Source organism: Micropterus salmoides, unplaced genomic scaffold (genome assembly GCF_014851395.1).
Source record: "Micropterus salmoides isolate LMB-PRFRI ecotype aquatic unplaced genomic scaffold, ASM1485139v1 Ms_hic_scaffold_4, whole genome shotgun sequence".
Lineage (NCBI taxonomy): Eukaryota > Metazoa > Chordata > Actinopteri > Centrarchiformes > Centrarchidae > Micropterus > Micropterus salmoides.
In genome coordinates, this window is record NW_024043372.1 from 38,053,732 (window position 1) to 38,066,348 (window position 12,617).

The 12,617-nt window shown below is 42.3% G+C and overlaps 1 protein-coding gene across 3 annotated transcripts in view; it reads left to right on the plus strand.

The window, feature by feature from the left end:
• The window catches only part of iqsec1b (IQ motif and Sec7 domain ArfGEF 1b), a 220,914-nt gene extending 211,334 nt beyond the window's left edge, over positions 1–9,580 (plus strand). For 2 of the 3 annotated variants that reach the window (XM_038696642.1, XM_038696643.1), the window contains 8 exons: positions 241–380; positions 1,030–1,059; positions 1,252–1,377; positions 1,471–1,570; positions 2,400–2,561; positions 2,709–2,885; positions 4,201–4,250; positions 6,054–9,580. In XM_038696642.1, coding sequence (XP_038552570.1) covers positions 241–380; positions 1,030–1,059; positions 1,252–1,377; positions 1,471–1,570; positions 2,400–2,561; positions 2,709–2,885; positions 4,201–4,250; positions 6,054–6,593 — 1,325 coding nt within the window. In that variant the 3' untranslated portion in view covers positions 6,594–9,580. The remainder of the gene's footprint in view (positions 1–240; positions 381–1,029; positions 1,060–1,251; positions 1,378–1,470; positions 1,571–2,399; positions 2,562–2,708; positions 2,886–4,200; positions 4,251–6,053) is intronic. The other variant, XM_038696644.1, reaches the window with a different exon arrangement.
• The last annotated feature ends 3,037 nt before the right edge of the window (positions 9,581–12,617 follow it).

Below are 12,617 nucleotides of genomic sequence, written 5' to 3' on the forward strand. Positions count from 1 at the left end.
GCTAACTAATTTATCTGCCTATTGGAGTGTCAGTAATTAAAGTACAATTTTGAGTGAAGGAGAAATACTCGTCCTCAGAGAGCTCTGATGGACATTCCTGTATGTACTGTGAGAAATATGCGCAATTCAGCAGTATGTAAGTAAATCCAGGGGTTCATCAGCTCTCATAAATCTGTGAATTAATCATTAATCCTCTTTTTTCTCTCTCTCTCTCTCTCTTTTCCTCTCCTCCTCTGACAGGAGTGGATGATGGCGAGGACATCCCCCGAGAGATGCTGGTAGGGATATATGAGCGTATTCGCAAGCGAGAGCTCAAGACTAATGAAGACCATGTGTCCCAGGTTCAGAAAGTGGAAAAACTCATTGTTGGAAAAAAGCCAGTAAGTTTGAGTTCGCCCTTGGGCTGCTGCACGTAAAGTGTGACCACTTTTATCTTCCCCTCCATTCAAGAGCTGAATCTGGCAGGAGCATGCAGAACCAAATTACCCATTGTACCTCTGAGCTGTCTCAGAGAGCACTGGCTTATTCATGGCCAACATTCTTTGAAAAGGAACAGAAATGATAGAGCATTCTTTACCTAAACCTTCGCTGTGTGACACATCAATTCTTCAGGGCCGGAGACCTTCATGCTGAATGACTGTAAAATGTCTTTTGCCCTGGTGCCGCTCTGAAATAATAATTGAGATAAACACCCTCACACCAAGTGATCTTGAAAACCCACCTTTCCTTTCGGCCCACTGATACCTTTTTCATCAAACTTACTTTAGTGACACACATCAGCAATCCAAGTCCAAGGGACCTTGATGGTCCTAAAGATTGACGACACAAACTGGAAACAAAACAATAAAAGAAGGATTGTGAGGGACAGATGTTTACTCTGTGATCCATAAAACAAGTTTTCCTGATTTTAAATTTGGCTCATATTTTCTGTTGAACATTACGTGGAATGTCTTTTCTGATGTATCGTGAATTTCAAAGTTCCCATATGTGCTCACTGATCCCTGTAAAATGATTGTGTCTCTCTTATAGATTGGCTCATTACACCATGGTCTGGGCTGTGTAAGTATTACTTATTCTGTCATTTACATCTTAAGGTTTAGAGGAGATATTTGTAAAATACCCAAAGGCTTCATGGAACAGATGTAAACATTGTGGAATGAATAAAGCTATATTTTGCCAGCCAGTACCTTGAAAGCCTCCTGTGATGCAACAAGAGACTTACTAAGAAATGATGTTGTATTGTGTGTGCAGGTACTATCCCTACCCCACCGAAGACTGGTCTGTTACTGCAGACTTTTTGAAGTGCCCGACCCCAACAAACCACAAAAGTTGGGCCTGCACCAAAGGGAGATCTTCCTCTTTAATGACCTGCTAGTGGTACAGCAGACATTATTCTACCACCCTTTGAGAATACTTTTGGGCATTCCACTTAAAAGAGTCTAAACCAGTAAATGCAATGTTTTTTCATAGGTTACTAAAATTTTCCAAAAGAAGAAGAACTCTGTGACGTACAGCTTTCGGCAGTCCTTCTCCCTTTATGGCATGCAAGTGCTGCTCTTTGAGAATCAGCGTAAGTGCCACGGACACTTTTGTGTAAGCTCTTTCTGATGGTGTGAGTATGCTTCAAACAAACTAGTTTGTAAGAATGTGTCTAAAGGAAAAAGTGTTAAAAGGGCTGTTGAGAATGGCTACACTCCAAGGAACGGTGAAAACCCTGCTGTCAAAGAGAGAGAGAGGGAGAGCAAAAAAAAAGACAGCAAGAAGTGGATGTGGTTGTTGGTGAATTGAAAACTTAAAAATGCCCAATTCTGATGTCTGTGAAGATTCTCAGTCATCCAGGTCATAGTTATCCAAAGAAGGTTAAAGTTAAGGACAACTGGACTTGGTTGAAGATACTAGAAGACTTCCCAGGAAACTCAACAAACGTAACCTATTGGCCTCAGGTGAGGATGCCGAGGATGGTCGTTCAGTCTTGGCCACAGGTAGTCCTAATGACTGTAACGACTGTCGTCACAGCAACCAGGAACACTAACGAACCAGCGGTATCAACGATCCTGGCAAACGACCCCACTGAGGTTAAATAGATGAGTTTCCCTACCAGTCAGAACTGAAGAAGTTCTTTGGATGAGGGACGAAACGTCTTCTAGTATCTTCAACCAAGTCCAGTTGCCCTTGATTTTAACCTTCTTTGGGAGCCCAATTCTGATGTTGGAAAGATATACTGTACAGGTAGGGGCTTTCAGATGTGTTTGGCGATCCAACAAGCGATTTATTTGAAGCATACTGACACCTTAATGGTAGCAGAAGTGTTGTCTGCTATTGAAATAATCCTAATTTCTGCAGAAATCTGTCTGTTTTGTGTAGAAACGGGTGTAAGCGTTGATATCATCACTCTTTAGATTATCCCAATGGAGTACGTCTGACCTCGGCCATTCCTGGAGCTGACATCAAAGTCCTCATCAACTTCAATGCCCCTAATCCTCAGGACCGCAAAAAGTTTACTGACGATTTGCGAGAATCTATTGCTGAAGTCCAAGAGATGGAGAAGTACCGGATAGAATGTGAGCAAAAGATTTTGTCTGCACATCATGCCAGTGTTTAAATCAAATATCAAATATCCATTCTTTAACCAGACTACAGTCAATTCACATATAAAATGTCTAGAAAGTCTAGAAACTGTTACCGTTGCATATGTGTCTCCTGCACAGCTGAGCTAGAAAAACAGAAAGGGGTGGTGAGGCCCAGCATGTGCCAGAGTTCCGGGTTAAAGAAGGAAACAGGCAACGGCAACCTGAGCCGAGCAAGCCTCGACGACAGCTACGCCGTTGGTGAAGGTTTGAAGAGGAGCGCCCTCAGCAGCTCCCTACGTGACCTCTCAGATGCAGGTAAAATCAGGGGTTCCCATGGTAACATACTATCTCATGTTGCATCCCTCTGCCAGACAAATTAGAGTGCATAACCGAGCAGGATGCTGGCATGATACTATTCACTCCTTTTGGATGTTAACTGATTTGGAAACGTGGAAAAAGCTGAGTTCCTGTTCTTGTACAGTTCTGATTTGGGTGGTAGCCACTGCAGCTGACCTGCCAATACAGAGTCTCTGAGTGAACACAGGCCCTGAGCCATGAAGCCAGTGAAGCAAGGAAATAGAGATGAGTGTGTTTGCTAATGGGCCAGGTGTAATTTACTAGAGGCTATCAACTAATAACCCAGCGTCACCGGCAGCGGTATGTAGGTCACTGCGATCAATTTGAGCATCTTAGCGGTAAGAGGAATTAATGTTGTGTGGTTGATTCAGGCAGGGCTTAGAGAGCCGCTGCCACACTCCGGAGCTGCTCTGCTCAAACACTCAGTGACCTCAACACAGGGTTCAGACTAGTAAAGCAACATCAAAGAATGAATTAGGCTGCTTGATTTTGATCAGTGCTCGTGATGCTTTGTGATTCAGACACAACACATTTTAGGAGCAGTCTTAGGATTTTGGATGCCTATATTTCCTTAAGGAGCTGTTTCTGCATCACTCAGTTCAAAAAAATTTTACAAGATTTGAGGTTAATTATGGTTCACGTATGATGACACATTAATACAGCTTCCTCTGCCCTTAAAGGGGAACTCTACTGATTTTACCAGTCATGGAGAGTGCTGCTCAGCCTTCCTGATGTCTTCTGTGGCTCTGTGACCCTGATGATGTCATAGTGATGAGAAAGCCTCCATTAAAAGTTAAATGGATGTTTTTACCAGGCGGGGAGGGTCCAACAGTGTTTGCAACATTGGTTGCATTACAGGGAATCTGAGATCCAGTGTGTTTGGATCATGACTCAGGATATCTCGGCCGCTGCTGAAATCTCTCTCTTGTGAAAGATTGTTGTGAGTCTTGCAACTTAATGGAAGTGAAATACTAAATTGCTGTAGTACCCCTTTAATGCAGCCAGATTTCAAGCCTTTCAAAGATGGGAAGGTCTCCTGCCAGCTCTGCCTCAAGTTGCTGTGTAGATGCTGTGTGGAGTTGTAGCAGTGACCTGCTTCTTTCCCTACCTTTAGTCCTTATTTGCCTCCCTCTGCCATACTGACTGCTGCTGCCATCTAGTCATGTGCCAATTTTGTCACCATAGGGTGTTAAGTTGCTAGAAAGAAGCCATGTGTGCACCTTCACGTTTTAACCAGGCATGTCTAATCTGTCATGTTACATGTTCTGGGCAGGCAAGCGTGGGAGACGCAGCAGTGCAGGATCACTAGACAGCAATATGGAAGTAAGTAGGATGCAACTGATGCTTAGCTGTCCTGGCTTTATGTTGTTCACTCTGAACACACAAGTCTCTGTTTTTGTTTTTTTGTAGTATGAGTTTTTTTCTGTTTTGGTGTTTTTGTTGTGAGCACCCTGGTCACTGTGCATGCGTTGGGCTGAACAGGAATGATCCACTGTGGCTGAAACACTTACCCTTGACGTACACAGCATGACACGACTAATAATCCTCCTGACTTACATTAGAGCTGCTCAGTGTTGATGTTAGACTCTTACCTTAGAGTCATCTCTCTTGTGTAGTGGGTTAGATTTTTAGCCATTTCCTGAATGTGGTCCTTTGTTTGTTGACTTGAAGTGAACCTGGCTGTGCTATTTCAGTTCCAGCTCCTGCATGCTCACACAGTTTGAAGCGAACGACTCGCACTGCTTCCTTTCATTGACCCCTGACCTTGACAAGACGCTCCTCCCATTTCCTTTTTTATTGTTGCACTTAGCCAGCAGTGTACTGCAGTGGCAGAATCCAAACATGGAGGCCCAGAGGTTAAACTGTTAAGGTACACTCCCACAGTCTGCATGATCAGAGTCATTTGGATGTGGATAGCTGAGTTAGCTTGATTTTATTATTGATCATTAGACGCAAGCCAACATTTTTTAAAGTCGGAGCTGTTGCCAGAACAAGGACCTTTAAGGATAAGGATGTCATTATCATTCTGCTAGCACTACTACAACTTTCACATCTGCTTGCTCTATGAAGTTACATGACTTTGACATAGACTTACTCTCATCTTTTCATTGTTGTCACTGAAAAAAAAGGAAAACCCTGCCGTAAAAAGAATCCAGGCACAGCACAGTATACAATTCAAATCCTAAATGGTGTCTCACTTCTGTCAAAACAGTCTGCAAGTCCAAGAGTATCATCAGTCCTTCAGGAGTTTATGAGCAAATCATATTTGAAAAGATGAGCACGTCATAACTCAACTCATTTGTGAAAAGTTTGCATGTTATGCATGACTCTGAAAAATCTGCTTCATTTCTTTAACATACACCTGTGTTTTGATTGTTCTGTACTTATCTTGTTGTACTGTGTTACTGTGCCCTCATGAAAAGATCCTGTGAAGTCTTTTTCTTTGTCTTGCTGAGTAGGAATTTAGAAACAAAACACACCAGTTAACTTGGTAGTGCACTTACAGAGAACCTGTACTTGACAGTTAAAAACTGCACTGCATACTGATGTGTAGTGTGTATAAGATGCAGCTCCAGATTGTTCTATAAAAGCTCCAAAATGGGGTTACATGAAACTTAAAGGGGTTACCGTAACCTTAGAGACTAGACATAATAGTGACAGAAACTCACAACGGCATCAGCAGTCAGAGAGAGTCTGAAGACTTAGAAGCGGTTTGTCTGCTCATGACAGCGCCGACACTGCAGGCTCTGACAATCTCAGCGGGCTGAGCCTCCAAACCATTTAGAGAGAGTCGACCGTGAGATGTTAGCATGGACAAAAAAAGGCAGTGAACTGGAAAAGGAAATGGAGAAGCTTTTCCACAAGGCAACGCATGCAATCGTGTGAGATTTGAGATCAGCTGTAGCTGGTCATACACTTGGTGCTGCTGTGTGAAGAATTTAAGAAGCCTGTGCAAACCGCAGAAGCCAAAAGTTATGTCTTTTGGTCCTTATAAAAATGATTTAATGATTTAATTTAACTCCACAGCAAGTATACCTTCACTTTTTACTGCTGTTTCCCACTAGACAGCAAGGGTAGACTTTCTGTTGCGTCTCTGTTGTGATCTGACCGCCCTCTCTCTTGCAGGGGTCCATCATTAGCAGTCCTCACATGCGTCGGAGAACCCCCTCCAGCCGAGACTGCCCGTCCCGCCACAGTGGCCAGTCCCTGCCCAACTCCTCTTCACTGCTTGGATCTTTGTTTGGCACCAGGCGGGTGAAGTCCCCCAGCCCCACCCCGCAGGCCCTGCACCCCACCCTCATCTGCCACACCCCTCACCCCGCCAACCTGCACCACACAGCCCGGGTGGAGACAGAAACACCGGTCCCCATGCACCCACACCACACCCAGTTCTGCCACATGACCCAGAACCCTCCGCCTTACCACCACCACCACCACTACCACCCGCCAGCTCACTTGCAGCACCCTCCACACCAGTACCACCCGGCCCCTTCTCACGGCCAGCAGCCGCCCTACCCGCCTCACACACAGCACGGCCACGGGAGCCACGCAGCACACTCCTCCCACTCCATTCACGGCCCCCACCACCATGGCCCGCCACCAGCACCCTCCCAGACCCCTAGCAGCACCAAGCCCAAGCACAGCGGCATCAGTACAGTGGTCTGAGGCGCACAGGGGCTTCCTGGGCTCCCTGACTGAACTGACGAGACGGTCGCACTGTGCATCATTGGTCTGGGGATGTGAAGCCAGACAAGATCCCGTGCCTCCTTCGGCATTTTTTGTTACACTCATCTCTGGGGCATTTTATTCAATATAAACATTTTTTCCCCCCGGTTGCTCCTTTCATTTCATTTCAGGTCACAAGTCATGTCTGCCTGCTTCAAGAGCAACAGACAAGAACGCAAGTGCATGCACAAAGACCACGACAACTGTTTCTCCTCAGTAAATTAAAGGAACATGATCAAATATCTTGCTTACTAGTATTTTACAGAAGATCTAAATAGTAATCTTGACTTTAATGTCTACAAAGTGATTTTATCTAGTGTGAGGCTGGTTTGGCTGGACAGACAGACAGACAGACAGACAGTCATCCTCAGCAGTAGCTGTACGAGTATTTAATGTAGCGGTAGCTCACAGTGCACTGTGATATCTCTGTTAGCAGTGATAAATGTGCCAATTATTAAAGCATTTACTAATTTAGTCCCAAATGCTTTATGTATATTGTGCATAGTATTTTGTAAAATAATAATATCAACTGTTATTATAATAATAATTATTATTACAGAACAAATCTCATCAATTAAAACTCAGTATTATACTCGCACATAGGTGACGTAGTTTCACTGTTAAGAAACCAATCAAAGCTTTTAACGGTTAGGCAATTCAGTAAGCTGGAACACTGCTGCATATGGTTGCCTTTGAGTTAGAACTCTGTAAGATTGTTGGACCGGTGCAGACTTGCACACTGGCCTGCAGACAGTCTCATCCACTGCACTTGTCTTTGGTTCAGACTTGTCTCTCCTGCTCTGGAAAAAGAAGAAAGCCACAGCAAGCTGCTCAGCGAACACATTCACCTGAAAGCCCACCCTTCAGCACTGACTGCTTCTTCACCATCTCTTTATTTTTTCAACTATTTTTTTAGAGTCCGATAAACAGTATGAAATTCTCTATATGTTGCACTGCAACTTGGTAGGATTTTTCAAGTTTGTTCTGCAGGAGGACGCTTTTGGTGTATTTCATAGAAACCGGAGGAGTCTGTGCAAACTGTGTAGCAGGGAAACGGCAACATGACTCTCCTGACGTGGAAGCTCTCAGCTGGCTGAGTGTGCCCTGTCCCTCTTTGTTTTCACTGTGCATCTCTTGAGCAGCGAGCGTGATGTGCAGTGCTGTTTACTCTCTCCATCAGACTGTTCATCTGACACCACAGTTCAAAAATCAATAATTATCATTCTGTGATGGTGATGGCACTCTTACACTTCACTCACAACAAATGGCAGTTTTATATCAATCATCTTTCTGACATATTATGGGATGGTTGTACCTCCCAGCCATCCTGTGCACAGTGTCTGTGGGGTGTGCAGAGCGGAGAGACGGGGCTGGTGTGCCGGAGCTTATTTTCTGTTGAAAGTGACAGACACAGCACTTGTTCTACTTAGTTGATATCAATGGCAGAAGGTAGTCTGTATCTGCTTAAAGACTATGAGGTGGATTTTTTAACTTGTATGTGCAATATGTATTTACTCATTTTTTGTCTAAGAGCAATTGATGGTTGTTCCATTTCGTTTAGTTCTGTTAGTTTTGTCTTTTTATCCCCAACGTCCTTTGTCATTTCTTCCTCTGTGTTTCAGTGAAGTGCAAGTATCCACATGGATTTGAAGGGACTGGACCTTCCCCACTTCAAAAGAATGTCAAAGAAAATAATTGCATGTAACAATGGATTTCGAGGCTATTTTGTAGCTATTGTGTATCCCCACACTATATCAGTGTTACAGCTGACAGTTGTTAAAAATGAATGGTAGAATAGTTTTGACTTCTTCAGTTACAGCTATCAGAAGTCACTTATGTATTTGTGTCTCTAAAATCTGGATCTTTTCCTGATCCACATACAGTAGTGTTCAACAGTAGTCACAGCTGGGTGTAATCCCAGCTGTGAGAGGAAAGGTAGAGCAGGTGTGATGAAAGATGTTCTCGACTGTCATCTGGTAAACAGAGTGATAATGGACAGACAGCTATTAAGTATAATCATTTGAACTCTTCATATTTATGATCTGTCTCTGTGAATCACACATTACTGTTTTCAAGTGAAATCCAGTAGACCAGGATTCTTAAATACTTCTTTCCTCACGTTTGCAAGGTACTACTTTCTAATAGGGGTAATATTTTTAACTAATGTATTTGATTCATAAAGTTAATTAAATTCATTAATGGTTAAGAAGCAATTTACTAGTGATTTATGCATCAGTAATAAGCCATTCATAAGAACAACTTTAGGGTTGCCATATTGAAAAAATCCCCTAGGCTGGTTTTTATCCTCCAGCAAATGTCACATGAGCAGACCAGCTGATTGGTGGCGGTGACTAATAGCATAGCAGTGAGCAGGCAAAGGCAGTGAAGAAGAAGACTGGAAAGTAGCTAACATCGATGTAAACATTGTACAGTGTAAAATCAGCCCCATAAATATTTCAAGAGGAAGTAAATCAGCACTCAACATACTTTGATCTCAACACAATGCATTTTGCTGAGAAACAGCTAGCTAAAGACAAAGCAGGTGTCCAGCCCAAATTTTGTTCTTATAAACTACGGATGTATAAAGCATCAGTAAAGTATGCATTAGCCAATAATGAAGCCATTAATTACAACCTATAAAGCCTCTATAAAGGGTGCCTTATTAGACAGTGGTACCGTTTTCAAAAGGTGTTTCTCATGATGCAACATGTATAATGCAGGTTTTATGTAATGTGGGCTGCTGTAAAATCTAATCTGTCAAATGTACTGCATTTACAGCACAAAATCCAGTGTAGTTTAAGTTCTACGAAAAAGGTGCCAATATTGAATTTAAAATTAGCATATATACCAAATAAATTGGGGACCAAATTGTATCGACCCACCACAACCCCACAGTTGACCAATCATAACTTCTGTCTTCAGATCAAAGTCTGTCTTCAGATCAAAGTCTGATTAGTAACTAGTTGTTGTGGAATAACGGTGCAGAAGAAACCTGGCTTTATTAAAGACTGGTGCTTCTCCCAATGATGTGTTCAGTTGCAACCCTCGACTGATCTATTGTGAAACCTGTCCAGATTCTGTGTGAGGTGCTTTGTTGCATGCCATTGATGCCTACCGTTTAATTTTTCTTTCCTTTTTCTAAAGTGGTGTTCTACTGAGCAGCAGGCTTGACTAGTCCCTGAACTTTCAGTATAGCTTTGATTTCTCCGACTGATGCTTGTTTACATTTAGATGATTTCTGGCCTATTAGTGTGTCTTTTCATTTAAAGTTGTGTCATTCTACTCCGGCATGCATTTCACCTCTATTTCGACTGTACAGTATGAAGACATGGGTGTAAATAGCAAATCTATCTGGGGAAGTCTAATGTAACTTGATGATGGTTTGAAAGGGAGGAAACATTTTGAGGCTGGGTGGGTAGTAAAGAATGAGAAAACATATGTAAATAATCTGTAAATTATTATTATTGTTATTACTACTACTCAATGTCTGCAGTTACATTGAATTTCCTGCTCCCCTCTGATATTTACATAATCATCAACTGCTTCTCTCTGCCACCGACAGGACTGAATTATCATAGAACCTAGAGATGAACGGCCAACTGTTACACAGTTAACTCCGCTTCTGACTTATTTCCTGAGATGCTCATGTTCTCTCACCCACTTTTGAAGTCACAGGGAAGGGAGGAGTGCCCTTATTTTATTATGCATTCTGTTTCTAAGTAGACAAAACCCTATTGATGTAAAACTAGTACTGTGACGATGTTGAGAACGCAAAATAAAGCGATATACTGTAAAACCTGAGCTGCTTCTGAGTGTCCCTACTTTTTCAAAGAATGCAATTTCTTGGTCTCAGCTGAAGGACCGGGTAGGTCTAGGAACCACACTTTCTACTGGCCTTTCTAACTAAATGTGGTGCTGGAGTTCTGAGAACACACTGGGCTTTTCTACCTAGAAGTGGCTCTACAATCCTAGAACTACACATACTTTTCTACCTTCAAAATGCAAATAGTCCTAGAGTCCTGGAATCACTCTCGTTTCCAGTGTTTCCTTCTGAATCTGCACACTTATATAGACTTTTTTACTTATAAGTGTACTGATGCTGTTCGATCTGAGTGGGACTTCACAATGCCTTACATGGCCATCGCTTGCAGTTTGGGGCTCAGTGTCTCTCAAGGATGAGCTGGGGATAAACCACCAACCCTTGGATTATTGCCTCTACCCCCTGAGCCACAGCCACACGGTATACAGTAGAACTAGACTAGAACTTAGGTGCATTACAGGTAGAATTGGTGTTCCCAATTCATAACTATTTTGCATTTAGTGCAGTCTAAAGTAGTTTCTGCCTTCTTCTTGGTAAACTTTATGGTTATAATATATAGTATTTAGAGTTAGGATAATCCCCCAATGAATCAATGTAAGTCAATGTGATTACCCCCAAAGCAGTTAGCCAGCAGGATTTTAGAAATACTGTGGTCATGAGCCCAAGTTCCCCTGGCACATCCCGACCCAACCCCCCCAATGCCTGTTTGACTACCCACCAAAAACAGAAGTCTGTAAAACTTTCTATATTATTTTTTCCTCATTTATTTATTCACACAACTGATCTGTAATAGTTTCTGTAAATTTTCAAAATGCTATTTCAAAGAACTTACCTCACTGCCAGGAGTAATTATGGTGGAAGCACTGAATCTATGTATGTATATATTTTTCATTTCTTGATTTCTTTATTGCCAAACAGTCAAACTAAACAATATTGCATCTAAAATTGCTGCGGTCACCCCTCAAAAGCTAAGATGTGTAATTTGTGTGTAACTGCAGAAACTCCTCAGGGCTCAGTAAAGGCCAAGCTTACCCTTTCCATAGTGCAATCAGTAATATCTTTTGTTAGACTCTCCCTGCCTGGTAAATTCACACATGTTGAGGGGACCCTGATGACATCATGTGTCATGTTTCATGTTTCACTGGGGGAGTAGTAGGCTAGGCTACTCCCCATGGCCATGACAAGTACATTGTGTAAAATTGAGTTTCCCTTTACAATCCCCACATTGCAAGCAACAATAGTGCGCAACAAAACATACCAACATGTTCCTGTTGCGCTCTCTCGCCTCACTCATCAGCAGTACAGGGACCTTCTTCTGCAGTGAGGCGTTTGTGGAAACCTAAACAAACTTGTCAGGAAGTTGTCCCTGCTGATGAAAGTCAAAATAACACGACACTCATTCTTTTCTGAGTCTTGCTCCACCCACATGCCTGGCTGCCTGACTTTGGCAGGTGGTCTGAGTGACAGTCTGCCCTATTTGTTTGTCCGGCCCTTGAGGTTGGAGCTAAAAATAGATCCCACATCCTGAGTGTCAACAGGACAATCATCATGCGGCTGGGAGGGGCCAAGCGCAGGGCTCATTTCCTCTGCTTGCTTTATAGATCTGTACCTTCAGTGAGTCACGACCAGCTGTTTGTCTTGTTTCTTATTTCTGTTTGTAAACAGCCTGCTTTATTTTATTTATTTATGTATATTTATCTTTTTTTTTTATTTTTTTACATATTTCTGATGCCTTTGTTTGTGGCTGAAATCAGTCTACATTTCATTGTCCTTCATTTTGATATAGTTTTATTCCTTTATTTTGCCTCACTGCAGTAGTTTCTTTGTGCATTGCGCCACCAAGCGGTGTGCTGGCACTGTGTTTATGTTTTTATGTTGTGTTCAAGTGCTGTCGGAAGAATCACAATAGCAACATGGAGCAATAAAATATGAAATATTCCAATACAACGTTTTCTGCAGTTAGTCAAAATCTTTTGTGAAGGATTTGGACTTTTGGCCACTGCCTGCATTTAGAAGATGGAAAATACGAAAATCCTGTTGATACTAACTGGTGAAAGTGTTTTAGGTTTTGTTTTTTATGTGTGGAATTTTGATGAAAAAATTATCTTTTTAAAAAATACAAAAATGTAATTTAATATAATTAA